The following is a 27,998-nucleotide window of genomic DNA, read 5'->3' on the forward strand; positions in this document are numbered from 1 at the left end:
GGAAATAGGGGTGCATTTGCTCTGTTTGCATCTGGAAGCACGTTAATAACAGCAATTTTAAATATATTTTTTTAAAAAATAGAAGAGATTTTGCAGGAGTGCACTTTTGAGTAGGGAAAAACCGAGTGCTGTGAATATGTGGCTTAGGAAAAGCTCATACACGTTTTCCCCTGCACACGTAAGCCATTATGAGCTGCTGCACGGTTTAACCTCTTGAGCTCATCGCCGTTCCCTGTGACGGGAAAGTGAGATGTTACCGGAATGAAGGGGTGCAGAGTACGCGGCAGGGCTGGAAGGTGGGATAAGGGAGCGAGGTCTTTCCTCGGCCTGCCTCTCCCCGCCCCCCTCCCCCAGGCAGCCTCTGTGGGCACAGCCCGCACCCCGCGGGCGGGCGCCGCAGAGCCCCGGGGGCCGGTAGGCTGAGGGGAGCCTGCGGCGGCAACGAGCCCCTGCCCGCCCCGGCGCGGGACGGCAGCCCCAGCCCCTCCTCGGCCGGCTCCGGGCCGCGCTGCCCGGCGGGGCCGGCCCAGCCCCGGAAGGTGGGTTCATTTCCGGCCCGCGCGGCGCGCTGGAGCGGCGGTGGCGGTGCGGCGCCTTCGCCGGGAGCCTGGAAGACTTTCGGGCCGGGACGTGCGGCGGCGCGCTGGGTGAGCGGTCGGGCTGAGGGCAGACGGGGGCCGGTGGGCGAGCCCGGGCGTGGCCGTCGGGCAGCGGCCGGCTGGGGGGGACGTGGCTGGCCGGCGCTCGGCCGCGGCAGGGAGCGCCTGGTGCCGGCGGCGGGCGGGCTGAGGCGGGCGGCCCGGCCCGGGACCGGCGGGGCTGCCGGCGGTTCTCGTCTCCCCGGCAGTGACGGTGGTCAGCGGGCTGCTCACGGTGCTGCCTTTTATTTTTTCTCGGAGCTGCGCCGCTACCTCAGCGAGGAGGCGAGGAGCGGCGGCAGGGCGGCCCCGGTGCTCCCTTGTGGCGGCGGGGCCCGGGAGGGGGGTCGGCCCGCGGTGCCCCGCCGCCCCCCCGCCGCCTCCGGGCTGCCCGGGCAGTCGCTGCAGCCGCCGCAGCTCTGCGCGGGGCTTTGTCTTTCCCCCAGCCGCTGGCCGTGGCCGTGGCAGCGGGCTGGGGTCGCCGGCCCCCGCGGGCCGCAGAGGCTGCCTTAGGGCCTGCTGTAACGCTGTCGCAGGGGGGTGGCTCAGGAGTCTCTTCCCACCCCTGTGAGCGGGCAAGGGAAGGAAAAGAAAGCCGGCGGTGGAATCCCCACCCCTCGCCCCCGACTGCTGATTTCTCTAAAAAGTATTGTGAAGGGCAAGCGTTGAACTACCAGGGAGGGTTGGGAGGCAGTAGCTCAGGTGTCTCGCTGATCCTGTGTCGTGACTGTCAGCCCCTGGACCAGAGCAGCTGAGGGGAAGAGGCCTTTGCATTTGCTTCCCAGTGAAATGGGGCTCTTGTTTTTTCGTTGTACCTAGGTTCATCCGGAATTGTACGTTGACAGATCAAGGGAAGCTAAACTGAAGGTCGGTCCAGACGTTACTTTTCGGCATGTGCCTTGTGCTTGTGAGTCGGACTGCTGACTATGGAGGGATAACTTTTGTACTTGCCGAGGGCCCACGAGGCTCCATGTGCCTGCTGCTTCCGAGTGCTGTGCTGCTGCTTGGGCAACAGCCGGGGAGGAATTGGTGGTCCCTCGTGGTTACACAGCCAGGCCTGCTGGGTGCTTAAACTAGCGCATCTAGTCAGGCAGTATTATCTTTTTAGATTGTAAATGAGCCTGAGGTTTAAACCCACTTACATTTCTGTATGGTGGTGTACTTTGTCAGAGAGCTCAGTCGTACTGACAGAGCTGGCACAGAGTTCCCTTGAGACTCCAGACTTGACTGTCTTGTTGAAAGGCTCGAGAGCCTGCTTTGGAAGTCACTTGGCAAGGCACAGCTTTGCTGTGATTTTGGTACTTGAATTCTGACTGTAATGCCAATGCCATGTGTTAGCCTTTCTCCAGAAGCTATAAAAGCAGAATGAGTGTTAAGAATCTGATTACCTTTTAACTAAATTCAAAACAAAATTGCGGGATGAAGTGACTGGAAGTCCTGCAAGTCTGACTGGGTATTACTGCTGTGTATGTTATCTGCTTGTCTACCGATTGTTCCTGCCTCTTGTTCTGTTGTGGTAATTCCTTTGGGTAATGCGTTGGACTCTAGATGTAGAGCATCTTGACTTCCTCCTGACCCCCCGAGATGTTATTGGTCTTTGGCTTCCTCACGTTTCACAGGGCGTGGGAAGGCCAGAGAGACTGGAAGCCTCAGCTGTTGTGTGCGGAGAAGCTTTCAGCCTTCTAAGAGAGCACTCAGCCAGCAAGCACATCGTGGTGCTTTGGTACCGAGCTGATACCTCAGGTCACAATGTTTTTGTGAAAGGAAATGTGCTGATGTTGAAGGGGGAAGGGTGGCGGGGGAAGAGGTAGGAGGCAGCTTTCAGCCATTTATAGGCTTAACTCCTGTGTTCCTGAAAATGGTTCTGGGCTTTGAGGGGTTGGCTTTTGGCTTTTTGCCTTAAGCATGTCTACCTTTCAGGGTAATGCTTTCTTGGAAGTTGGAAATGGTCCTCCTGGGACACCAAACCAAACCTGGGAAGGCCATTTAGCGTGCTGCACCATGCGTTTTATTCCCTGTCAGTCACTTGACCCCAGCCGTACACGCTCTCCCTGTTGGGCATGTTCTTACCCTGCTGGCTGAACGATTCTGTCTTTTCATTTCCTTAGCTTGCTACAGGCCATAACAAATGTGTGTTGATAGACCGCTTTCCTTGATCACTGCTTTCAGATTTGAGCGTCGATGCCGCGGATGTAACAGGAGAGCAGCAGCAGGATGTAGAGCACAAGCTGTTTAAACAACGCTTGGATAAAGCTGCCAATCGTGTGACTCTAGAAGCCGAGAGACATGGTAAGATGCTCTTCTGCCATTCTTGCATGGATGCTCTCATCGTCTTTCCATCACTGTATGCCTGCTGTGAGATTCATGGGAACATTGGACGGCTGAATTCACAGCATTTTAAACACCACAAACTCTTGAAGAGTTTATAGGACACAAATCTTTTACACTGACAGATCAGACAAGCTCTTCTTTGTGTGTGTGTATATATATATTATACTCGGTACTTTTGCAAGGCAAGTCTTTTGCCTGGTCCCCCTGAAATTGGGATAAGGACTCGATGCATTTCAGGAGCAAAGCTGCTGAGTGAATAGGCTTTTCCTACTAGAAATCAAGCAGCTGCTCTGGCAAAACTTGACTTTGGGTGCATCTTTAAATCCTAGGAGGCTGACAAATGGGACGAGCTGGTTAGAGGAAAGAGCCTCTTTCCATTAAGGCTCCACTGACTTGACCCTTAAGCCTAAACTTGCGTCTTACTACATTTGCTTTGTGTGTGTTAGTGCATACCCGATTGATAGATTTCAGTTGATTTATCAGTTACAAGTTGGAGTAAGTGGTCCTTGGCTACATAACCCTCTCCTCTGCATTTTTTTACATGTTATGACTTACTGTTGTACTTCAGTACAAACCGGGAACGATTCTGGTAGTGTTGCAATCTAACAGTAATGCTGTCCCGACTTTGTCTTTCTAACACGTGAGGTCCTTATTATCTGTTCTGGGTGATAGTGTAGTTCTGTGTATTGGCATGAACTAAACTTGCTGATTTGTTGTAACTCAGATTTAACTTTTCTGTTCTTAAAAGCTGAAAGGCTAAATTAAGCCTAGAGCTGAACAGTGGGTAGGTACGAGAGCTTCTCCTGTTTTCACAGAAGTGTGGTGATAGCGTTCTTACTGTTGTGTCACTTAGCAGCCTTTCTGTATTCACAGGCTGTGGCATTACGAATGTAATGTCTGGGGTCAAACCCCGCTTTTCTGTATCTAATTCTCTGTTAACACATGTAGGCCTCCTGCCTTACTTGTGTTGCCAGCCTCCACTGGGATTACTCAGTTTGAACCGGTTGCTCTCGCTCCTTACATTATCAACGGAAAGGAAGGGAAACTCAGAGGGAGCAAACAGTCTCATCCAGGAGAGGCATTTTGAAAGCGATCAAATTGCATTGCATGCAACGAGCAATTTCTTCTGCTGTCTGGAAAAAGGACACGGCTAGTTTGATTTCCACCACAAATGTGGCAAGTTAGATTGGAAGTGTCCACCCATCTTCATGAAACTCTATGATTATCAGTTTCTATTAGTAACACTTGATGTTCAGTCAGTTATTTAAATGGCAACTATAGCAGTATTGACTGTTAAAGGAAAAATTTACACAGACGTGGGTACCGCTAGGCTTGATTTAGTCACAACGCAGAGCTGGGCCACCACCCCAGTCAGTGGCAGAGAACAAAGGGATACAGCACAGCTTACACTTATCAGATCATTGGTCATCATCCAAAGTTTTTAGAAGTTTCCTTTGGTCCTGTCAGTTCTGCGAATCCATCACCTGACTCTGTCCCAGTTGATTCATCTGTTTGGTTCCAGCCTCTGCCTCTGTTCCAAGCTCCTCCTTGGATCGCGATCTTCTTGTCTGCCTGCTTTAACTCACATACTCCTTCAAGCATGCTTAGTCATTGAACAAGCAATTCCTATTCACGTATGCCAATTTTTCTAAAAGCACCCTGTGTTTCTGCGAGCACCTGTGTGCACAAACTGATCATCTGTTGCTTCTCTGTTCTCCCACTGATTAACTGGCCTGGGTGTTAAACCAGCCTTGGATTAGGGCTGTGCTAGGGATGAGGCCTGGTACTGCCACTTAGCTGCTTCAGCACTTTAAATTTCTTAATTCAAAATGCATTTTCTTTTAACAATTTCCTCCTTTTTGTTATTGCATACCTGCAATAGTTGAATAGATAACATATTTCCAAGTTCTTTCTTGCAATTTTGCTACTAAGCCAGTCACACAAGTTACAGAACATTGCATTAATGCGATCACAGGCACAACTATAGAAATCACAACAGGTATTGTAACGATCAGTTTCTTTCACCACCTTGATAGGTTGGGGAACCGAGATGTTAATTCCTTGATACCAATATGCATCGTTTCTCAAATCTGAGAAAGAATTCTGCAAATACAATAAGTATTGGGTTGCCTGTTCACCTCCATCCGACAAACTTGTCTTTGCTGGGACATAAGTTCCTGGTACTGCTATAATCCTTCCAAAAAGAATTTCTGCCAGAGAAACTCCAGTTGGCTGCTTGGGAGTGTTTCTTATATCCCATAAACCCAAATTTAAAGCTTCACGTCATTGTAACCCAGTCTGTTTACAGACTGTGACTAATTTCTTTTTGAGAGTTCTATTCATCCTCTCTACCTGTCCTGAGGATTCTGGATGATAGGGAGTATGTAATTGTGATCAAATTCCTAATGAATGATAGATCTGTTTTAATACAGCTGCAGAAAAGTGAGGTTCCCTGTCAGATAGCTCTGGAACTCCCTATCTAGGAATAATTTCCTTTAAGAGAGCTTTAACAACTGCTTTTGAGTCATTTTTCCAAGTAGGGAAAGCTTCCGCCCACCCTGACAATTGATCAACAACAAGAAGTAGGTATGTGAACCCCATTACTTTAGGCATTTCGGCATAATCAGTCTGAAGGTTTTGAAAAGGATACTTCGTCGCTGGAGGCGGCTTTCCCAGCAGTATCTTCATTCTTAAAGAGGCAGATCCTTACACAGCCGACAGCTCTCACCAATTTTTTTGGCTGCTGCATAAATTCCAGGGGTTGCCCACAGTTGTTTTGAGAGCAATACTTTCTGGCCCTCTGTGAGCTCTGTCGTGCTGCCAGCAAGTGATAGGTCATAAATACCTCTTTTGAAGTAGCAGTTTACTTCCAAATAGCCACTGTCCCTCATGTTGTTGTGCTCCCAATTTCTCCCAGGTTTGTCTTTCTTCTTCAGGTAGATCTTCATAAAGAGGAGTTAGATCTGGGATTTCAGCCTTACCCTGTTCAGTCAGAATTGGAGTCATTGCTCAGACTGCTTGCCGTGCAGCAGCTTTTGCTGCTAGATCAGCCAAGGCATTTCCTCCAGATACGTTGTCTCAGCAGTTGGTATGAGCCTTTACGTAAATTCAGTCCATTTCATTCACCCTCTGTTGATTTCATCATTTTGCATAGCTTAAAGCTCCATCCTCACTTAGACACGACGGTGCAAATGCGTGAAAGCCATCCAAGCCCCTTCCCAGTCAGTGGAGAGGAAGAGGCGCTCCCAGAAGCCCTTACTCTCAGCGTGCACATCTGAAAAGGATTGGGGTTTTTCTGATTATTACCTGAAACTTTTTATTCTAGTATCAAGATGAAGGAAATTGGTGTACTGAGCAGAAATCTGATATAATGGTTCTCAGTTCAGACTAATTTCCTCAAAGTCTTTTTTTAATGGGAAGATGATTTATATAGCATTTCAGCCAGCACCTACAGCAGCACCCACACTGATCCAAACTGGTTACTTACTCTGCATTTACTATAGCTTTTCTGCATGTCATAGTCAGTACGGAAGCTCTTTCTTCTTTCCAGGTCCTCCCTTAATCACAGGCATGTAGTTGCAGGGGAATGGAGGGGGTTGCAGCTGTCCAATATTTTGGGATCATAACGAAGGACAGCCGATGTCTATACCTTAAAATGTATTAACATGTGCTTAGGGATTTAGGGTTTGTGTTACAGCAGCTTGCTGTACATTCTGCCTGTGTAGGAATGATAAAATCTTGGTGATTAGAAGCCCTTCTTTAGGTTTATAAGTTCAGTACTTGCCTCCTAGTGTTGCCATTGAGCTCCTTGGAGCACACTGCTGTAATGCTGCTCAATGCTAATGAGTAAAAGTATCAGTGGCAAACTCTATTCTGTAGCCAATAGGGGTTATTTACTTGTTAAATCTGTTAATCATTAGCTCTTAGTAATTATATAATGCATACTTACCTGCTATGATGAACATTATGATGATTATGAATTAGTTTGTATTAGTTAATTGTTACTTATCTGACATTTTGGTATCTGAGCTCATGCTGGTTGTTCAAATTGTTTTCCTCATTCTAGGTCCTTTACACACGTCCTCACAGGAGCTTGTGTCGTCATCAGAGGCATATTTACAGGTATCACACCTTTCAATCTTTTTTCTTTCTACATTTTAAACATTTGCCATCTTTTTCTAAAACGTGTATGGCTGATAATAAATCCCTTTTTGATGGGGAGAGATGATTTCAGACTTCAGGAGGGAATATAGCATGTTCTATAGAGCCATTGGAGTGGTATGAGAGTATAAGTAGTGCTGCAGACTTTCAAGATGCTGTGGATGATGTAAGACATACCTATCATAGTATTTTACTTTGATGCTCTAAAGGACACTTTGTTTTCAAATAATGCAGTCTTTCACATACCATATGAATGTATCTGTACTGTGTTCTTGGCCAGGTTGGGTCTGTAAGCAGACAGTTGCTTTCATGTGGAACTAAAGCCAGTAGAATCTGTGAACCCAGGTTGCCATGAGCATAGCCATCTCGAGAGGTCTTAGAAAGCATTCCCAGACACAGGAGCTCCAGTGAGTGCTCTGCGGGGACTAAAAGTAGCCCTCACAGCTACATGGGGGCCCGTAAGGAGAGGCTGTTCCTGCAGAGCTGTTTGAGTGTCTGGGCTTTGTTCTCAGTGTTGGCTTCTGAACAGCTGATCAGTGTCTGCTCAGCTCCATGTGTGTGACAGAGCCCAGCCTTGGTCCAGCCTTGCACTCCAGGTAATAACCCAGGGTGCTCTGAAACACAGTCATAGATGTTCACATGGCTGTGAAGGGCCAGCCTGGAGATTTATCTGGTCAGCATGTCTTACTGGACCTGAGAAGTCAGCTTCTGTATGTATTGCATAATACCTTTATCTGCAAGGTTCTCCCATCACCTGAGGTGTCACAGTACTCAATTAACTTGATACTATTAAACAGAATTTCTGTCTGTAATAAATTTGGTCATCTTTATTTCTATGGCTGACTCAAGGAGAGGCTTTCAAAACTTATTTTTGCGACAAATGAAAGTGCCCTCTAGCACTGATTACCTTTGGCAGCCAGTTCATGCTGCCATATGCCATGTTCTGAGTCTATATTCTAGAGGAAAGATGAAATAGTGGCCAAGAAGGCCAGTAGTGTCCTGGCTTGTATCAGAAATAGTGTAGCTAGCAGGACTAGGGAAGTGATTGTCCCCCAGTATTCCTGCAGTGGTGAGGCCACCCCTTGGATCCTGTGTACGGTTTTGGGCCCCTCACTGTAAGAAGGACATGGAGGTGCTGGAGCCTGTCTGAAGAAGAGCATTGAAGTTGGTGAAGGGTCTAAAGAACAAGTCTGGTGAGGAGCAGCCGAGGGAACTGGGGGGTGTTCAGCCTGAAGGAAAGGAGGCTCTGCGGAGACCTTCTTGCTCTCTACAGCTCCCTGAAAGGAGGTAGTAGCGAGGTGGGGGTCCGTCTCTTCTCCCAAGTAATGAGTGATGGGATGAAAGGAATGGCCTCAAGTTGCACCGGAGGAGGTTTAGATTGGATATTTGGAAAAATTTCTTTGCTGAAAGGGTTGTCAAGCACTGGAACAAGCTGCCCAGGGAAGTGGTTGAGTCGCCATCCCTGGAGACATTTAAAAGTTGTGTGCATGTGGTACTTAGGGACATAGTTTAGTGGTGGACTTAGCAGTGTTAGGTTAATGACCGGACTTAAAGGTCTTTTCCAACCTAACTATTATATTCTAAAGAAATCAGCTGTGTAACAGTATTTGTGTTACAGAATCAAATTTATTCCACAGGTAGAGATAATTTCAGGGCAAGACAACCACAAAAGGCAGTCATCTGAAGTGTCACTCAAAGACCAGATAGTAAGGCCAGTAGTTCTGTATTCTACAGTAATAAACAAAAGACTGTTCCCGTTTTAGCGGCTACTCTTTATATAGCATTGAAATGTGTATCTTTGCATAGGGCCAAGTAATCACTTACTCCTTAGATTGAGGTGTTGACTAAAAGAAAAAAGAACATGAATCTTCATAAAGGCACTGAAAATACCTTTGCTCACTGGCACCCTGTGTTCCCTCCCATGTAGGAGTTCAGGGTTCCTGCCCTGCAAAAGCTGCCCTGATGGATGCAGGGTTGTCTTGGTTTCATGGTGCAGTAGACCCATTCTAAACTTTTCTATGGTCCCAAACAAGCACTGAGTTAACAGGCTCCTTCAGTGCTGGAGAGCTTTGGGGAAAATACTGCAGAGAGAACTAAAGGCATCAGTTTGTTTTGCTTTGTGTCCTTGGTGGGTAAACATTGCAGTCTTTGATAAGGGATGTCCATCAAGGGCAGCATTGGGTAGGGTAGGTTATTTTTAAGAATGCTATGAAATGAGCAAGAAATGGGAAACATGCCCTTGGCAAGCTGGATCAGTGCAATAACATGGCAAAAAGTTCTCAACATCAGCCTCCTTTCCAAATTAATCTCACTCATCAGTAAGCACATGCGACTCAGCCTGTCTCTTTTTTAACGCTGTAAGAGAGATCTTTTTCTGGAGAGGTATAATCACCTCTGCCCTGCAAGCTGGATCTTATCTGCCCTGATGACCTGAGGTTGTTATTCTTCTGAGCAGCAGCTGTTTTCTGTTGGGGGGGGGGGGGGGGGGGGGGGGGGAGGGAGGGAGGGAGGGAGCTGGAACTCCTTTCCGCTAACAGAAGGGTTTGTGTTTTCTTTCCCTGAGAGTTTTCTCTCTTTGAGGCATGTCTGGCTTGATCTGTCTGGGTTTTTTTTTTCTCCTTTTAGTCGCAGGACTCATTGATTCCTTGATCTATCACTCAGCACGTGCCATCCAGAAGAAAATTGAACTAGGGAAGACAACATAAATAAGCAAGGAGCTCACTCCACAAAATAATCCCCAACCCTCTTTAAGGAGAACTAAACGGATTTTTAGAAACACAAGTGATCTTCTGACTACACAAGAGAAGAGGTTTGGAATTACCAGGTGGCCTTGACTGCTCTTATGTTACTGTCCCATTGTTCTTTCTTTGGCATTAATTTGAGAATGTAACTGCGTGAACCTTGCTGCTATAAAATTAGCTGTCTTGTCTGGCTTTGCAGACCCTACTCTAAAAACTCTTTTGTGCCAGACCACGTTCATCCAGTTCTGCCCCCTGCCGCACCCCCTGCCCCCCTCCCAAAAGAGATGCTGGAGATACTGCATTCTGTTTGCCTCCAGGAATAATGGAATAATGTACTGTATTGTCATGAGACCTGGAATGAATTGAATTTGCCATCAAATACATTTTCTAGCAAGACCATCTAGCTTTTTTAACTTCTCTTAAAGATGTCTCTGAGTGTGCTGATGCTGTATGCCAGACCTCTGTGAAAATGTGCTGAATCCCACACACTTTCCTTCCAGCTGTTCTGGGCAATGCGGTGAGATGTAGCACTTGGCATGTTCTTACTGTACCATGGAGCATTGCAGTTGCTCCAGATTGCTGCTCTTGTGAAAAATGCAAGTTGATGTTTCAGCAAAAAAAAGGGGTTGGAGTTTTAATTAAGTCAGATTGTGGTTTTCACTTCCCCTCTATTTGTATTTTGAAACGAAGTCCATCCACTGTGTGTTTTGGTAAAGCATTTAGAAGAGGAATTAAATTATTTAAACTAACCCTGGTACCGAATTGGAAATTATAATTAAAAAGCATACCTGCATAGTGGCAAAATACGTAGATACAATAGTCATGGTGGGGTTTGGTTTTTTTCTTTTTAATGATCTACACAAGTAAGTAAAGTGCTTGGTACGTGAAACTATATTAGGAGTCATTTGAAAATACTGAGGAAAAATAAATATTGTGGAGGCAATATTAAGGCAAAACGCATCACTTAAATCTCAGCTCTGGATGTGCTGTGGTCTTGACTCTAAACTTGGTCTAAGCAGTTGGTCCAACAATGCACAATGAGTATGACAAGCACAGGATCAGATAATGCAGAAAGAAAGTGGCATATATATATAATATATATAAATATATATTATATAATGCATTTGAACTTGATTAACAAACCAGGGAATATAAAAACCTGTGGCTTTTTCAACTGGGAAGAGAAGCAGTTTAAGGTGTCTGTAAGAAGTCTGATGAATCTCCAAGCTAGAATACTGGAGAAATTTCTTTTTTTAAAAAAACCAAACAAACAAAACACATTTGAAACAAGGATATTTAATAAATCCATCAGGTCAGATCATACAGTGCCACTACAATGTGAGGAAAGTGATATGGTATCTATATGTTACATAAGGAACAAAAAGTGACTTGAACAGCTTCAGTCACTCGGTGAAGCACACAGCTTTGTAACTAAATTTGAAAGAATAATCAAGAGGGGGAAGATGAATGGAAATAATGCAGCGAGAGTTTAACCCACACTTGAACAATTACCAGCTAATCGCTTGTCTATGGTAAGAAAGCCAATTACTTCTAAATCTTAGAAAAGCATTGAGGAGTGTTTCACAGAGGCAGGTATGTCAGAGGCCCCACACCCGGCAGTGGCCCGACAGGAGGCAGGTACGTGTTGGAGGCCCCACGCCTGACGGTGGCCTGATGGGAGGCAGGTGTGTGGACTGGCTGCTTGGCTTAGCACCTGGGATTGCCAGGGAGGGCTGCTCAGAAAACATGCTGGAAACTACAGCGCCCGTGTGGCTTCTGTGTTGGATAAGGACAGCCCGGCAGAGCCCCAGCCTGCCCCAGGCTGGGGGGGAAGTGACTACAGCAGCAGCTCCTCAGGCCTTTACAGCGTGTCTGGGGGGGTCAGAGCATGATGGAGCTGAGGGAGTGGAAGCACAGAGCAGAAGTGGTTTGGGGAGTTTGGTTAATGGCACTGTAAGATTGGCTTTGGGGTGGAGGAGAACTAAGGGAACAAGACTGAGCCTGGGGACTTTTCGTTAGGACTGAAGGCTGGGCCAGAGAAGAACGAAATCCTGAAAAGCATCAGCATCCAGTATCCATGCAGTCTGGAAACAGGCAGAGTGAGCTCAGAGTGCAAGCCCACAGTGTAACCTTCAAGCAGTGCCCTTCTGGTGTGTGTATAGGAAAGCGAGAGTAGACAAACCTTTGTGGCTGGTTTTGCTGAGATTTTGAGGTACATACTGAGCATCAGGCTGAGGAAGACACTGCCTGAGTGCCTGCTAGTGCCATCTGTATATGGATACAGCACTGCTAACTGGTGTGACCTGCAAGGAGCTCAGCAATGGTGAGCTCTGGGGTGCAGTAACGCTCAGATGAGGCTCTGACGGTCTCTGGCCCATCCATTGCTGGCCTTTGGTGCAAGTGTCTTGAGGGAAATCAGGCACAACTTGCACAAATATTTGTTTGATTATTTATTTACTTGTGGCTTCAGTTATGCCTCCTGGGACTGCATGTTTATTCTCTTTGTTCAGCAAAACTAACTTTCTCCCTTTCTAAATCCAGAACAATCTGAGCAAGCAATCTGTGGGTGTCGCACTCAGCCTCCTCTCCCCTTCTGCAAAGCTTAAAGTTCTGGGTGTGGGTTTCTGTTCAGGACTGTCACCAAAGTGCTTCAAGGAAGCTGAGGTGGGCTGCTGGCTGTGGCAAGCTATCAGGGGTTAAGAGGAGTGACCGAAGGAATTTGAGTAGGTTAGAAGCATGGAACAGGTATCGGCTTGCAGAGTGACACCCTGTTCTGTCCCTGGTGGTTGCTATGGCATTTTCATTTCTGATTCTTTACGTAGGGAATTTGCATTTATTCCTTAGTTACTGAGAAAGCCGCCTTAATATTGAGGTATTGGGATGGAAGCAAGCTCTGAGCAAGAGCTTCTTGCCTTCTGTGTAACTCCATCTGCCTCTTACAACTGCTGGTTAATAGGCACAACCCCTGTTACCTTCTGCTCTGAGGAGACTGTGTTCAGGCCTGGATTATATGTGTGTGCCTGTCAGGGCTCCTTTTGTCTTGTAGGGACTACTGGCTGTTATTGACATCTCGGCCTCATCAGTGAGCTGCTTTCTGAAGCTGCTCAGGCAGGCTAATTGCTGTGGAAAACCACCTTCCTTGTCCAGTAGACCTTCTGAGTGTGTGTGGCCTGCTCTGTATGTCCCACTGCAGCCATAGGGGCTGAGCATGCACTGCAGTGAAGGTGGGACAGCTGACAGTTTCTGACAGGCTTCAGTTTCCTCCCGGGAGAGCTGTGTGTTTTGATGCTTGGGGTCTACAAGTTTGGAAATACCCCATCTCAAATCAATTACCTGCGCAAAAATACATTTTTTTTAAGATTCTTAGACTAGTCAGTGCTATTGTAAAAACAGTGACATGGGAAAATTAAGTCATTCTATCGTGTCTACTTTTTAAATCAGTCTGGACACTAGTGGTATGCAACTTTAATTACTGGAACACTGCAAGAGATGCTGAGATACTAAAAATCTCTTGGCAGGGATTTCTCCTGTGAGAGACTTAAGAGTTTGGAGGATGGGTGACCAAGTAAGCAATTCAGTCTTTCAGGACAAGGAACCTCAAGACTGTAGGTTTTTCTCCGCAACATTTCAAGCCTATCTTCTGTCATAAGGGCAGATAAGGTAAGACATAAGAAGATAAGGGCATTTCCATACCCTCTTTTGTGCTAGAAGTTCTGTGCAAATTATTATAATTAGGACTAGTTCAACCACTCCTGAAGTATATCCACTGGAATTTATACATGGAACTTTTTTCCGATTGACTATAGAAAGAAAAGGATGATGTAAACCCTCGTCTCCAGGCACTTGAAGATGATTAACCACCTAACTCTGCACTGAAATCCATACAACTCAAACATACGAATATACTTTATCCAAAAGTTCTAGGGAGTGGGTACAGCAGTGTTTGACTCTAGGTGGCTTATAAGGAGACAGCAAACCTATGAGCATTTGGGGTTTTTTTCTCCATCACACATCTTTTGGTGGCCTTTGCGACAGGATAGACAGGAAAGAAGTAATTTACCTCAAACATTAGGCCGTGCTTCTGACATAAGGCCAGCACTTCTGGGTGTACTTTCTCCAGAAGGATGTCTCTTTCTGTAGCCATGTCTGCATGAAAGGGTTTGCGCAGCACACCAGAAGTTAGGAATTTAGAGCTGGGTTGTCTGCTTGTCATGTTAGACCTTGCGCTGAAAATGCAGTTCATGTTGCTATCATCTAATCTGTGTTGAATTTCACACAGATGGCACTGAGGTTAAGTCTTGTAAAAGTGTGCTTTCCAGATGTCTGCAGGCCTGTGCCCTCATTACCACCAGGAGTATGTTTTAAAGGTTCTATTGCAGCTTGGGACACCATGTGTTAATTTGCTAATATGAAAACTCTGGATCTGGAAATTCTGGATTGCATAGTTATACAATACAGCAACATCGATCCAGAAAAATGTATTTCTTACATCTTGCTGCAGCAAATCCTCCATCCTCTTTTAAGACCACTCAGCCACACTGTTGACCCATCTCAGCAGTGATAAACAGCCACAATAAAAGGCAATTCTACCCACAGGGAATCTTTTCATACAGAGTCAAGTCTGTGAAATTTTTATGGCTGCTTCCCCTGCTGTGCTTTTTACAGGAGAATTACCACTTTCTAGAAGAGTCTTTGTGACACCTTTTAAGTGATATGTTCACTGAATTAATCAACAAACTAGGTAAACTTAAGATAAATTAAGATGGCAAAGCAAATAAGAGTAAACACATATATGCACACAAACAGAAACATGAGTGTTCACTCCCAGCACCCACATGCATACACCCTCTCCTTTTCACTGATACACAGGTCTGAAGTCATGGATACTTTTCACACCTGCAACATTAAGACATGGGGAATATAAAGGACTTTTCCCTCCTCACATATGTTTTCTCATGAAAGATTATAATTTCTTCAGAATTGGAATGTTCTCTCCCCAAAATTATGTAAACTTTCATGGCACTACATAATCATGCGATAAAGTAGTACAAGAGGGAATGCTAAAATTAGGACAAGGAATGGCTGTATCTGCAGCTTTCCTTGGGACTGTTCTAAGTGAAAAGTGATCCCTAATGAAGTCTGTGCCAGCTTCAGATGAGGAAAGGGCTCCCTTGGGTTAGGAGTTACAAGGTCTGCACTGCTGTCCAACAGGGAGCAACTACTCTCTGGAATAATTCATTAGCTTTCATTAAAGGTGCAGTGGTTATGGGAAATCCTTGTTTTGCTTTACACTCAGGTGTAAATTCATTTAAAACACATGAATTCCCCACCTTGCAGTGAGAGAGTGGGGTTTTCTAACCCTGTCTTTTGGTGAAAATCCAATCATGTCACGTCCTTCATCCCAAAACTGTTCCTGAAAATGCATGAGGTCTGCCACAACTTGGACAGGTATTGTAGGCAAAATCTTAACCCTAGCTGTGTCCTTATGTGCCCAGTCGTTTCAGATTGTCTGCAGTTCTCATAGACTCTTTCCAGAAACTGCAGCTCTGTTCCTGTAAATGCTGACCTACCTACTTAGGCTGGAAACACCTCACTGTCTGAACAACATATTCATGGCATTACTGGAGGTGATGCTGCAGTATTTTCTTTCTTTTGGAATGCGCTTTTTGTGGAATTGAGAGCCTGTCTAAGCCTGTGTTTTCATATTTAAAAATGGAGACAGAGTGAATGATTTTCAAAAGAAGCAGGAATGGAGTTTTGTAATTCCTGAAAATCTGAGTCATTGTTACCTGCTGCCAGTTACCAGTTTAGGAGCTCAGTCTGGCAACTGTGTTCCAGTAGGCAGAGGAAGTGGGAAATATTTGGATATTGTCCAAGAAGAGAAGGTCTTCACAAATATTTCTTGCTGTTAAGTGGTGGATGGGAATCAAACGTGTGTTGCCCAGGGTTTTGAGAAAGCCTGCAAACTTTGCAGCCTTGTGTGCAGACAGGCATCGCGCTGCACCGTGCTGTTACTGCGCAGGAGTGCCTAGGCTGAATTTCGCTTCACTGTGAATGCCGTTAGTTCCTGAACTAATACAGAATTCTGCCGTCTCTGGTACGTTCTAAGGGCAAATAAAGCTGTACATAAAATGCAGCAGATTATAGGCGTCTTCACTTTCAAATAAATGAAGCTGCAAGCTTACAGTTTCTCCACTAAGCACAGTAGTCTCACCTCATTTTAAGGCTTTTCAGACTCAAGCAGAGAGACTGTCTGATGCATTCAGCAGCTTCAGGGCTTTTCAGCTTATTTACCTGAAAAAACTGAGCTGATGAAGATTCGGACCAGGTTGGAGGGCTGGAAAGGAAGGGGAAGCATCTTCCCACAGAGAAGATCCCAGCATGTATCTGGACCGAAGCTCGTGCTGCTATCTGGACTCTCTGAGCTCTCCTCAGCAGAGGCTGCTCGTTAGAGGGGGGATGACTAATGGCAATGACCACCAGTCTGTGGTGTCTCTCTCCAGAAAGCTGGCTTGCTCCTGTTTTTTAAGGAAAGACTGAGATAATTTCAGCTACTTCGACAGGAACAGTAGGAAATGGTTGACTGTCTGCACTGAGATGCAGGAAACTTCACAGCATCCTGGAGCAATCCATCTGTATTTGAAGAGGACAGATATCTCTGTAGCAACCAGTGTTTGTCACTTGGGCAGAATCACCGGGGGCTCTTTCTAAGGCACTAAATGTGTTCCTTATCAGGTGCTGTACGCCTGAGGTCCCCTTGTTGACTACCTTTGACTATTTTAGAACTAATTGTCTCTTATTTTAGCATCAGGTGAGCCTGCCAGTACTAGTATGGTTTATGGTTCAGGCACTCTCAGCCATTTAAAGCAGATTTCTTGATACCGAGGGAGTATGCCTTCTGTCAAGCTGTGCAAGAGTGAATTTACTAAAGGCGTTTAAACTGTGCACAATAAATACTTACTGCTTTATAGCTCTGTTTGGACTGGGGTACCATCCCCAAAAGAGCAGCACATTGGAAAAGACAGAAAGAAAAATGTAATGATTTACAAAAAACCATCAAGTAGGTAGAAATCTGAAAGAAGAAAAAAGACTTCCTGAGGGATACTGCAGCTAACAGTAGGACTCCAGTGACAGAAGCTATCTGGCTCTTCCACCTTGTTTTGGGTTCTGTAGCGCAGGGCAACATCCGTGACCCACTGCTAATCCCCTCACCGAGGGGATCAGTGTGCAGGGCTCACCCCAAATGTCAATTGTTGAGCTCAAAGGCAGGAAACTGCAGCTGTCAACAGAGAACAAGTAGACAAATAACATCTTTGTGCAGATGCCCTTGGAATGCACAGGGAGATAAGGTAACTGGTACAAACATCTCAGACATCTCAGCAGAGGCCCCAACAGAATAGACGTCTCCCCTTCATGTGCACAGAGTGCTTTTCAATGTCACTCTTCCATGCTGCTCTGTTTTCCAATATTCACAGCACGTTGCTATTTCAGTTTGTTTCAATGTGTGTTTCTGTATTTGTTCAGTGTAGCTTTTCCTGTAAGAAATGCTGCTTTCTCCATGTCCTGTGGAAGCAGAGATGGTGCTGTACCACCCAAGCAGACTCACTCACTTGGAACCACTTTCTGCTTCCCCATTTTCTCGCTGGAGACCATAATCCATTGTTTCTGTGGCTTTTTGCCTTTTCCAGGAAACTGAACTAAGCGTGTCAGAGAAAAACAGTATCAACCAGAGCAGCTGCTGTGATTTTTCTGTTTCTCTTGTGAAATGAGATTTAAGACGCTGGTGTCTATCCTTGTCTTTAACCCTCTGGCATACAGAGGAATAATTAAAGAAAAATTCATAATCAATATTTATGGTCTCCTTTTGCAGACAGTACTTGATTAATCTCCACAGTCATCTAGCCAAATAAGAAGAGATTAACTGACATCCTAATCTATCATAAATCAAACAGTCAGGGAGATGAAGCATCTTACCTTAAGAGACAAATGTTATAGAGAGCCTACATTAGGGTTTAGCCTACATTATTCGGAATCTAATTTAAGCCAACATTGGGACTCTTAAAGTCACAGATTTTTAGACTGTTCTTCAAGGCTCTGCAATCTGTGACATGCTATGTGCATCTGACACTGCGTATGCCTGGCATTATTACTGATTACACCGATTGTTGTCAGCTGACAAATGAAAGAAAATTAGCAATTGGTTGCAGTGGGACCAGAAGTCACCAACTAGCAGATCTTTTTTTGGAAAGTCAAGATCTGCCAGCTCAATTGAGAAGCATCGGGGGCCCGGATAATTGGAAAAGCAGCAGATTGCTTTCTGCAGGAGTGCAGCATGTGTGTTATGGTTTCTGGTGAGCTTTCTGTAATTTGCAAATCAAAACCAAACAAAAGCAAGGAAGCAAATCCTTTCCAGGGACATTCTGGATTTCCTCAGGCTATAAAAATGGTTGAGCCTCTAAACCTATCAGACCTGTTTTCCTGCATTCCACCGCTATAGCCTACCTGTACCCTAAAGTTAAGATGAAAATTAAATCACTATCTCACACTGATCCTTCCTAAAAGGTTGCATCCACAAGCTCTCTAAAAAATTCCCTCCCGCATTTCTCTTTTGGAACATAAAGGAAACAGATTAAGGGTCATGACAGAAAATATTATAAGTGGTATTTTTCCTAGGGATAATATGTGAAAGGTGCAAATGCAGAAGTGTAAAAGAGAGACCAGGCTCAAAGGTATTTGTGAATGTTGATCTTGGCACTACAACATCTCCTTTTTGTCAGAAGTGTCACCACAGAGGTGAAGTGAGTAGCAACTATGAGTCATGATGGCAGCGGGCTCTGCCATGGCAGCGTGGGCTCTGGCTTGACAGGAACTTTTTTTCTCACCCGTCTGTCTGTTCCATGAGCCATCATCCCCCAACAGCTTGCTCACAGACTGTTGCCTTTACAGACCACATGAGAGCAGATTAAATTCTTAGCTGAGAGGTAATTTTGTGGGTGTTTACCAAGTAAGAACCACTCTGTTGGTGTCTGATGAAATCTAAACCCCTTTAATTAGCCTTTCCTTACAGTGGATGGGCACACAGGACAAACCAGATCTCCCTGGGGCCAATAAGAAGAGCATCCTAAAGAGGCAAGTTTCACCCCTCTGTGTGCAGAGCGACTGTCTCAGCTTCAGTATCAGCGGTGTATTTTTTCCATTGATAGCTGGTTGCCTGGTCAGCGTCCTGGCTTCCTAGTAGAGGTGGAAGAAGTCATATAAATCCAGACTGTGAGCTTTCTGGAAAATCTTTTATAGATGTATCTTCTGATTTTGGCAAAGAACTAAAATATCTGGGTATATAAGGTTGTAGGAAACATCATGCTATATCAGCCTTACCTTCCATATAATCTTCTATCTTGTGTCCTACAGCAGCTGCTTGGGTCATTTAAAGAATAGCACCAGAACTGTGAAGTAGACAATTATAGCTAAGGGCCCAGATAAAGATGTGCTACTGTGAAATGTATAAAGCTGTAATTTTTAATGCTTCTGTGTGTCCTGTGGGCTGTTTGGACTGACATGCTCAGCACTGATCTCGTGCTTTACAGCAGCACACAGCCATGAAATAGGCTGCAGGAAGAAGCAGCATTTGGCAGCTTAATCACCTGGCAAGTGTTAAAAGGAACAATTTCTCCATTGCTCAGGAGATGGCCAGTTAACATCCATCTTTAACTTCTGGGTCTTTCTGCTTAGCTGGGTCATGTAATTATTTGGTTACTCTTTGGACAAAACAAACGTGGAAGAATGTGCATACTGTCATTAATAATAAAAGGAAAAGGGGAAAACAACACTGGTTGCTCTAGCTTGGCGCTCTATTGTTTCAGCTTTGCCCTTTCTCACGTAAGCTCTTTGGTGTAGAAACATTCCCTTGTGCTCCTATTTTTTTTCCTTCATTTACTGTGAAGAATTACTAATGTTTTCTGTAAAATTATCCTATGGGTTTGGGTTTTTTCTACAAACAGTAAGGGCCATAGAGCTTTCCCTATCTGTGAAGCTGATCTGCAACGATGAAAAAGCTGTAGACACTGGGTTTGGCTCGCCCTGTGTAACAGAAAAGGGAAACCTGTCAATCAGCAAAAAATGCTGAGAGCAGCAACGGAAACACTTTGCTTTTTCCATCAAGCAACCAGGGCCTCTTTGAGGATTAAATGTATTGCTAAATTTAGCTACATCTCACTAGAGTTAGTATCAGAAGTTATCAGATCAGAACATCTTTGAGAGAATGACGTCTGTCCCATGGAAGTCTAAGCCCTGGCATGCTTCTCTCCCACCCTGTGCTGCAGCAGACTGGAGCTGGGAACATTCTGCACAGCCAGCACAGCATTAGACTCGAGACATGGCAGGATTTTTTCAAAGCACTTGAAATACCTACTGTCATCAGCCTGCTCGTTTTATTGTTCTGTCCAGGTCCTGAGCAAAATTTGTTGGTAACACTGAAGTGGATGTCACAGGAGAGAATAGCTAAACCACATGAAACTTTCTTTTTTTTTAATAGGTATAAGTCTTGCCCTCACCTTCTTTTCCATTTTGTGGGTCATACGGAGATTTTAAATCCCACACCACAGTGCAACAGACATTCTCAGTGGCTCTGATAAATTAATGAACATTAATGAACATTTTAAGAGTTAGATCTGGGGGGAGACACGCAAAACCCTTCAGAAAATAAATGGCCCTTTGCAGGGCCTCATTTAGCAAACGAGGTAGAGTGACTGTGTCGTGTTTTCCTCATCATTCCCATCTCTGTGCCACGGAAGCAAGTTACTCCATCCTACTAGAAAATGCCCAGCTACCATTTTCATTCTGGTTGGAGCAGAGTTTTAAGGAGGGAATGTATGTCCAGGTGTAGCAGGGTTTCCCAGAAGTGTAGAACCCACCCTGGAGAACCCTGTGTCCCTGCAGCAATGGTTACGATGTGCTGCTTTTTGAAAGATGAGTCTTTGCTTCTTGGGAATGACAGATGCCTGCCTGGAATTGTACTAACAACTACCAGTGCTGAGCTATGGAAATTGAAGAAAGGTGCTGTATCTCTCACTATGAAAGGCTTCACCAAATGAAACTTGCGACTCTTCTTTATGGCAGTTGTCTGCTCAATACTAATTCCATTACAGGTAAGGTACTTGGGAGGTGTACAAAGCTTTAATTTTAATATCTCTTGGAATATTTCTCCTGTCTGTTCTTGGTAAGCAGTTACGATTTGCCTCAGTCCGAAAGACTTTGAAGAGCAAGGACTCTGGGACTCAGAAAGCAGTGCAGCAGCTAACAGTATCATGCTAAATAAATATTCATGCTCATTCAAAGCATTTCAATTTTTTTGAGTTTTAAATAGAACTACTGAAACTCCATATAAATATGCTAGAACTGCATGTGTGTCGTTGTATCTGCATGTATATATTTATCTGTCCCAGGTGAACGTCCTCCTTCCTGTTACAGTGACAAAAGGAAGGACAGAATCTGGTATAAACACTGAAGGAAGTTTGTTTCCTTATTTGCATCCCTGAAATCCCAGAAAGTCTGCTTGGGTGACAAGACTACAAACACAACAAAAGCAATGGACTTTTTAGCATGGTATTTCCATTTATAACATGCTCAGGCATACCTGTAGGACATAGCAAAGTTTGATCTCTCTCTTCAGTTATAATCATTTTGCCATCAGGTCAAGGACTGTGTGGCTTCTGAGACCGGTGAGAGTAAAAGAAACATACGTATTTCCCCACGTGCCAGTGGACAATCAGAGTCACTCCACAACTTTTATTTGTTGGCGGCTTTTATAAAACAAAATTCCCTTTGAATCAGACATCTCAAAAAATTTATAGTCTTGTGCATGCTAGTGATACCTGTCTACTGAAACTTGACGTATCTGCAAAACCAGATAGCTGAGCTGTCGGGTAGAATTCCTGTTTTCTACTGAAGGGGAGGAAAACTCACAAAATTAAGGCACTGTCAAAACCCAAGCCCACAAATCATTGACCTTTTGTACTGGCTGTCATCTGGTTGCATACAAGGTTGTTTTTTTTATTTTTAATTAACCATCAATTTCAAACAACGACGGACACACACAAATAAAGCTTTTCTTGAATCCTCCTATTTATATTCCCAGTTGCAAGATGACAGCAGCAAGCCTGATTGCTAGGGATGGCAATATGCTGCTTAACTGAAAGCCCAACACTGCATCCCTGTGCATGCCATGGATGACAATCATTTTAAGAACGCAATAAGCAGAACATGAACAAACTAACAGACTCCTCCCTGAGCCATTTTATGAGCATTTCAGATTCTTCACTCACTGGGCACAAGCTGCGTTCACAGTAGTTTGGCCAAAAGGGACCTACAAAGGATAATCAATGTCTTCACCTGCTGTGCTTTTATCAGTCCTTTATAGTAGTTTTAATCAGCTAGTGTGAAATTCACTTCTTCAGCCTTAATATTAATTTAAGAATATAAGAAATATTCCTTCCTGCATCCAGTGATAGTGTTCAGGCTGCCCTTCAGCACACCAACATCACTGCTTTAAGCACAAACCAGCATGGAGCTGTGGGCTTAGGACCATGCTTAGAAGTAGCCAATTCTCTACATAAAGATACATTTTAAAAAAGCCAGATTCAGGTCCATGAATTAGGTGCCCTGGCAATTATAAATAAATAGTAATAAATACCTATTTACACTCGCACACTCTTCTGTGTTCCACAGGATTACAAACAAACCAGAACCATGCTGCTTTGCTCGTTAAATATGATCAGGTTTGAGGTGGGACACGCTATTACTAACAACATGCAGCAATGCTCCGTAACAGTTCAGAAAAACAACAGTACCAACAGAAAGCACTCGGAGCATTTCACAGCTTCAAAACTCTTGCAAACACAGACTTAAGAGAAATGACAATGTTCTGTCCATTAAGAATCAGGGGGAACTTAGGTGAGAGAAATGGAGTTTGGCTAGGACACCGGAGTCAATGTCCTTATTGCATATAAAATGTCACATTAACCGGAGGTATGGCAGATGTGGAAGCTAGGAAAAATTGGATCAGGCTCATAGGAAACCGTTTAATTTCCTTGAGTCTGAAATCCAATTTCCACATTGATTGTGTCTAAACAGTTTGTTGTTTTGGTAGACGTCATAAACGTCAATGAAAGCTCCAAGGAGTTGCAGTAGCACAAACCATTACCTCCATTCATAAATAAACACAGTGAAAGATTTTACATCAATGGAAAATGCTGCATCGTAATTGCTGACAGTTTGGGAACTGGCACCCACTTGTCATCTTGGCACAAATCTACAAACCCCTGAAAATATGATCAGATTAGAGAGACACGAGACCAAGAAGCAAGCAGCAGCACAGACAGCACAAATGAAATTCAGGGACCTGCCTGGCAGTGTCCTGGCTTCCATCTCTCCTCCAGAGTCTGAGAGAGAAGGACTGGAGGATAAAGGAGGTCACAGGTGGCTTTGAGACTCAGCTCTGGAAGAATTTTCTTGGCCTGTTTACTGTGTGGTTGCTTTTTTATTCAGCTTTTTTTGCCTTCCGTTTCCTTGTGCCTTCATTTAGCTCTTCTTTTGACTTTGCAGGAGGAGGTGGAGGATGGAAAACCTCATGGGAGGCCCCGTGCTGATCCTGCTGATGACTAGTGTGTCCACTGGAAACAGAGCCAAAGAAAACTGGGCAGATGAAGCTTTCCACTGGAGCAAAAGGTGAGGCGTGGGAGTGAGTAGCCGTCATGAAAACCTGCCAGACAACAGTGAATACATAAATTTAAAGATCACACACACCAGCTAGGAAATACTAACTAGTAAGGAGCATTCCACTTACTCCAGATAAAAGTCCCTATTGCTACACGACTCAAGGCTATTATCACAAGGATCTTCTACCGTATTGCCTATATGATGGGAGAATTTAGCCTATTAATTTCCCGAGCAGGTCTCTCCTGGTATGTATAGCCAATGCCTTCAGTAGTGACTGAGGAAGGCGAACACCCCCAGTTTAAGCCTGTACTCTTTCTCTGGTTTTGTAGAGTTGTTGGCGGCAAACCTGCTGTAAACTTACCTTGCAAACTGTCATGAACATGGTGAAAAAAAAGATGAGGTTGGCTTCAGAGATAGGGAGCCAGCGAGTTTGTTGCAGAGTGAAGAGGACTGTGCCATACAGACTAGCCTTTGTAGGGCTAGAAAAGAAATAAAGAATTTTTCTAGAAGGTTTGCATCATTTGCATCCAGTCCTGAATAGTTCGTTAAATTCCATTTTTGGTCTGGCAGAGAATTTACAGGCTACCTACTTACAAGGACATATGAAGAATTTCATTTGTTTCTGGCTTCCAGACCCCACGCAGCAGTTGCTCAAAGTTAGACATCAAGGCAACACCAGAACCTGCAAAACAGTAGAAGCAAACAGCTAGAACTGCCGCACCAGAAGAAAGTTCCGATGCCTCTTCCAGATCCCCAAGGGACAAGGATGACCGAAGGGGAACAAAAAGGTCATGACATTCTTCCCAAATTTAAAAGAAGTTAGCCTAAAAGAGAAGAGTGGGGCAAATGCCTTCCAGACTTTCTGTAGAGTGTTTCCCGAGACAGGGAAAGGGCATTTGCCTCCGTTCCTTTTACTGATGCTCAAGTGCTTGTTGCAAATAAAAGCTAAAAGAAAACTGCCTGGGCTGTTAGAACATTGATAGAACCCCCCTGAAAAGCTACAGGCGAGGCCAGAGACAGTAGAACATGGGAGGAAGAACAAAGAATTCCAGAATTCTACACCCATATTTCATAGTTTTTCATGTTCTCCAGTTCTTCATGCCTCTGTTAACATTAGATGATGGCTCAACTGACAGCCCTCCTGGCAAGTATGACTAACTGTCGGTGTTCTGGGAAACCTGACTGATTGAGGCCAGCTGACTGCAGCCACTAACCAGCCTGCTGAGGGATGTGGTCACCTTAAGCTTCCCTCGCAGATTCTCCCATCCCTCCCCACAGAGCTCAGATTAACAGTATGTCATGTTTCACCTTTGACCCATCCAACAGCCATCATAACGAACCACCCGTGGTGGTAACGGTGATAAGCATGGTGGACCCCAGCTGCAATTTTGCGAACTCTCACCACCTCTTTCATCGCCACAAAGATAAGCTTCACAGGCAGAAAGCTAACGCACTTGTAGAAGAGGTTCATGGGACAGAAGAATATCAAATACCTGCAAGAAAACCACGAAGAGTTTAAGGACCCGTTTGTTTGTCCTGATCTGGGACATACAGAGAGGACTGATCCAGAGCTCTGTAGTGTTGGGGAGAAGGAAACACTGGTTCTGTCACACAATAGCATGTACAACCCGTACGCACCCACGAAATTAAACTTGGAGTAGTTATGGTTAATTTGCGCACATTTCACTAACAAAACAAATAAAATGCCCCCAGATTTTCAGTGTGTGCCACTCCTCCACTGTATGTGGTATCAGTGCAGCACACGCTGCACTTGCATCTTGGCATAGTTCTGCTGCAGCAGCTATGAATAGAAATGCCCAGCAACTGGACTGCACCCAACCCATATCATCAAAGCGTTAAGACAACTGGTCAGAGAAACTGGAAACTAGGAGTACAAAAGACTCAAAGGCTACATCACCCCACCCCTTCTTTCCCCAGTTAATCCAAGCAAGATAATACAAGTGTGTCACACAAACAGAATACCTCCCTTCACACCCGAAGGTCTTGTACACAGCCAGCGGTGTCTCACGCTTAATAAATCAGGTGAAGTGCAAAAGACTCACCAGACTGCTGTGGCCAGGATGATGCTGGAGTTATTACTGAAGTAATCAATAGGTGGTTCTCCAAGTAACAGATCAGCAAGTATGTAACTTCCAAAGCAGTGGAGCATAGCGCAAAGCCAGGAGGCAAAAGGGCTCTTACGAGACATCTCCACGGCTCCTGTGAAGCAAATTCTAAATGAGAAGAGGAATTCGGCAAATAGGTAGAAACTTCAAGACCCTCTATGACAGAAGCTTGTGGTGCATGTTCTCCAACAAAATAAGTCAAAAGAAAAGTGCTTGTAAAACAAGATACAAAAATGTGTATTCTCTGAAACCTGAACAAGTACCAGATACTGTCCAGAAATGATACGCCTGATCATAGCTTGCAGGCCCCCCTTAAAGTTCCGGATGAACTGAGTCATTAGAAGTTTATGAATTGGCTCGGTTTCTCTCCTGTATTTGCTGCGACTTGCTGCAATCAGAACGAGCAACTTTTCCCTTGAAAACATCTTTTTACAGTCTAAAAATAAAATGCATACTAGTACCATTCTCTCCATTGCTTCAACCTAGGTGCCCTCTAGAATTCATGAACAATCTGTTCAGCTCTTTCATTCATAAGATAACCTGCAAAAATAGAACAGTAATTCTTAATCTTTATTTGAAAGAAAAGGATTTGAGGATTTTTCCCTGCTCCTCTACTACTTTGGAAATGGCTTCTGAAAATACAACTAGTTATTAAAACAGTGTCACTCCTTGGTAATACATTATGGTCTCCTCCCACAACCTTCTGCTGCCTTTTGGTTTTTTCATTCCTCTAGCCATTTTCATCCACATCTGTACTTCTTCAAGGAAATCTCCCAAGAACATCAATTCTGTAAGAGTGCTTCATTGCCTTAAACCACTCCTGAGTCCTTTGTGCAGCATTTCAGATAGAACTCTGTTCAGTAAGCCAATAACAGGCAGCCAAAAGAGAGAACACTATAAAATGTTTTGTCAACATTACCAACAGCAGCCAACCTTACATAGCAGTAAGTGAATCAGCGTGTGCTGAAACTGTGATTGCTCGGGCTCCTCCATCCTCAGAGGCATTTCAGCCGACTGAAAACGTGGGAGCAAGACAGCTGCAACAGCCATGAGATGAAGCTGGTTCTATAGGAACCTCAAGTTTAGCTTGAGGCTTAAATTTGGTAACACTTGTTTTTCTTTGGCTCCGTGAAGCCATGCCGTCTCCAAGGAGGAAACAGGACATTACTATCCTGACACTAATCTTCAGCACAGGAGCTGTGGGATGAAGCAGTGTAGGAATCCAGTGAAAAGTACACCCCTGCCTTACCCAGTCCAAACGGATTACTGGGCTTACATATTTGTAAAAGCTATTTTCATAAGGGTTGCCTGTTAACTGTTCTGCTCAGGACTTAATGCTGGATGACAGCTGTAAGTGATCAGGGCTTGAAAAAAAAAACCCAGCACTTCTGTTTATGTGGAGTTTAAATAGAATAGCATGTAGATTGTACAGCACGGAGATCGTACAACAGGAGGATTTAAAATTATACTGGAGCATGGGGTTTTTGTGGCTTTGCTGTCTCAGTCATAAGGCAGTTAGGCTGGAACTATTCCAGACAGTGCACGGAGAGTGTGCACAGCATCAAAAATAGACGGAGAAGCTGGCACCTGGAGGAGCCCAAGGTGGAGTCAGGCTGTGACACCGCGGGCAGTGAAAGCTGTGGGGCAGATCGATCCATCTTTACAGGATGAGGACAAGCACAGCAGGGTGGCTGGGTGCCCCGGGTGCCGCAGAGGGTGGTCCGGCAGGTGGGGAGCCCCCGGGGTTTCACCTACAGCCTTTGAGTGTATAAATCGGAGGAGGGCATTGCCACGGAGACGGAGGAGCCCAGCAGACGCACGGCACCGCGACACTGAGCCCTGGGATGGCAGCTAAGAAGCGACCGAACTTAAAAAGACTTGGATGTGGCTGGAGTCCAGCCGGCAGTAAACGCCGGGGCATTCCTGGGAATCGGGGCCGCCTGGATCCTGCTTTTTCCTGCTTCGTGCTTAGAGGCCCGCGACAGCCCGGGGGGCAGCGCTGCCCGTTCCTGTCCCCGAGCCCGGGCCTCGGGAACTCCGACACGAGGGTCACCCGCCGCGCCCCGCCAGGCCCCTGCACCCCGGGGCCGCACTCACCCGGCTCGTACTTGAAGTAGAGGAGGGAGACGATGAAGTAGGCCGTGTCGAAGAGCGGGAAGACGGGCAGGGTGGCGAAGGCGGCCGCCAGCTCACTCAGCTGCAGGGCCGCCGCCAGCTCCATGGCGGGGCGCGGGCCGGGCCGCTGGCGGGGCACGGAGCGCCCCGGGGCCGCCCCCGGGGAAGCACAG

The 27,998-nt window shown here is 45.2% G+C and overlaps 2 protein-coding genes across 5 annotated transcripts; one reads left to right on the forward strand and one right to left on the reverse strand.

Annotated features, from left to right (window-relative positions):
• Window positions 1–380: 380 nt before the first annotated feature.
• Window positions 381–26,390, forward strand: LOC130147372 (endoplasmic reticulum-Golgi intermediate compartment protein 3-like). Of its 2 annotated transcripts, XR_008821221.1 has the most exons (6): window positions 447–647; window positions 2,808–2,927; window positions 7,036–7,091; window positions 9,756–9,954; window positions 23,471–23,593; window positions 24,218–26,390. XR_008821221.1 is itself a non-coding variant. In XM_056334386.1 (5 exons), the coding sequence occupies exons 2-5, from the start codon at window positions 1,531–1,533 to the stop codon at window positions 23,512–23,514; spliced, it is 303 nt and encodes a 100-aa protein (XP_056190361.1). In that variant the 5' UTR covers window positions 381–647; window positions 1,458–1,530; the 3' UTR covers window positions 23,515–23,564. The 2 variants fall into 2 exon arrangements, 1 of the variants encoding a protein (XP_056190361.1); XM_056334386.1 differs by lacking the exons at window positions 7,036–7,091; window positions 9,756–9,954; window positions 24,218–26,390 and adding exons at window positions 1,458–1,545; window positions 2,258–2,381 and having other exon boundaries at window positions 381–647; window positions 23,471–23,564.
• Window positions 21,636–27,948, reverse strand: TMEM38A (transmembrane protein 38A). Of its 3 annotated transcripts, none has more exons than XM_056334383.1 (6): window positions 27,819–27,948; window positions 25,648–25,804; window positions 24,893–25,077; window positions 24,179–24,266; window positions 23,946–24,063; window positions 21,636–23,627 (listed from the first exon to the last, which is right to left on the reverse strand). In XM_056334383.1, exons 2-6 carry the CDS (start codon window positions 25,791–25,793, stop codon window positions 23,406–23,408), a joined length of 759 nt encoding a protein of 252 aa, XP_056190358.1. In that variant the 5' UTR covers window positions 25,794–25,804; window positions 27,819–27,948; the 3' UTR covers window positions 21,636–23,405. The 3 variants fall into 3 exon arrangements, with proteins under 3 accessions (XP_056190358.1, XP_056190359.1, XP_056190357.1); XM_056334384.1 differs by having other exon boundaries at window positions 27,808–27,934; XM_056334382.1 differs by lacking the exon at window positions 27,819–27,948 and adding an exon at window positions 26,172–26,253.
• Between the last annotated feature and the right edge of the window lie 50 nt (window positions 27,949–27,998).

The sequence above is a fragment of the Falco biarmicus genome, chromosome 4, assembly GCF_023638135.1.
Source record: "Falco biarmicus isolate bFalBia1 chromosome 4, bFalBia1.pri, whole genome shotgun sequence".
NCBI classification, from domain to species: Eukaryota; Metazoa; Chordata; class Aves; order Falconiformes; family Falconidae; genus Falco; species Falco biarmicus.

Coding starts and splice junctions, on each gene's coding strand:
- LOC130147372 (XM_056334386.1), top strand. Junction 2,382..2,807: donor GTACCGAGCTGATACCTCAG/GTCACAATGTTT, acceptor CACTGCTTTCAG/ATTTGAGCGTCGATGCCGCG. Junction 2,928..23,470: donor TCTAGAAGCCGAGAGACATG/GTAAGATGCTCT, acceptor TTGACTTTGCAG/GAGGAGGTGGAGGATGGAAA.
- TMEM38A (XM_056334384.1), bottom strand. CDS start 27,931: ATGGAGCTGGCGGCGGCCCTGCAGCTGAGTGAGCTGGCGGCCGCCTTC. Junction 24,267..24,892: donor GGCTGTTGGATGGGTCAAAG/GTGAAACATGAC, acceptor ACTGTTTTGCAG/GTTCTGGTGTTGCCTTGATG. Junction 23,628..23,945: donor TGTTCATGACAGTTTGCAAG/GTAAGTTTACAG, acceptor GTTGTCTGGCAG/GTTTTCATGACGGCTACTCA.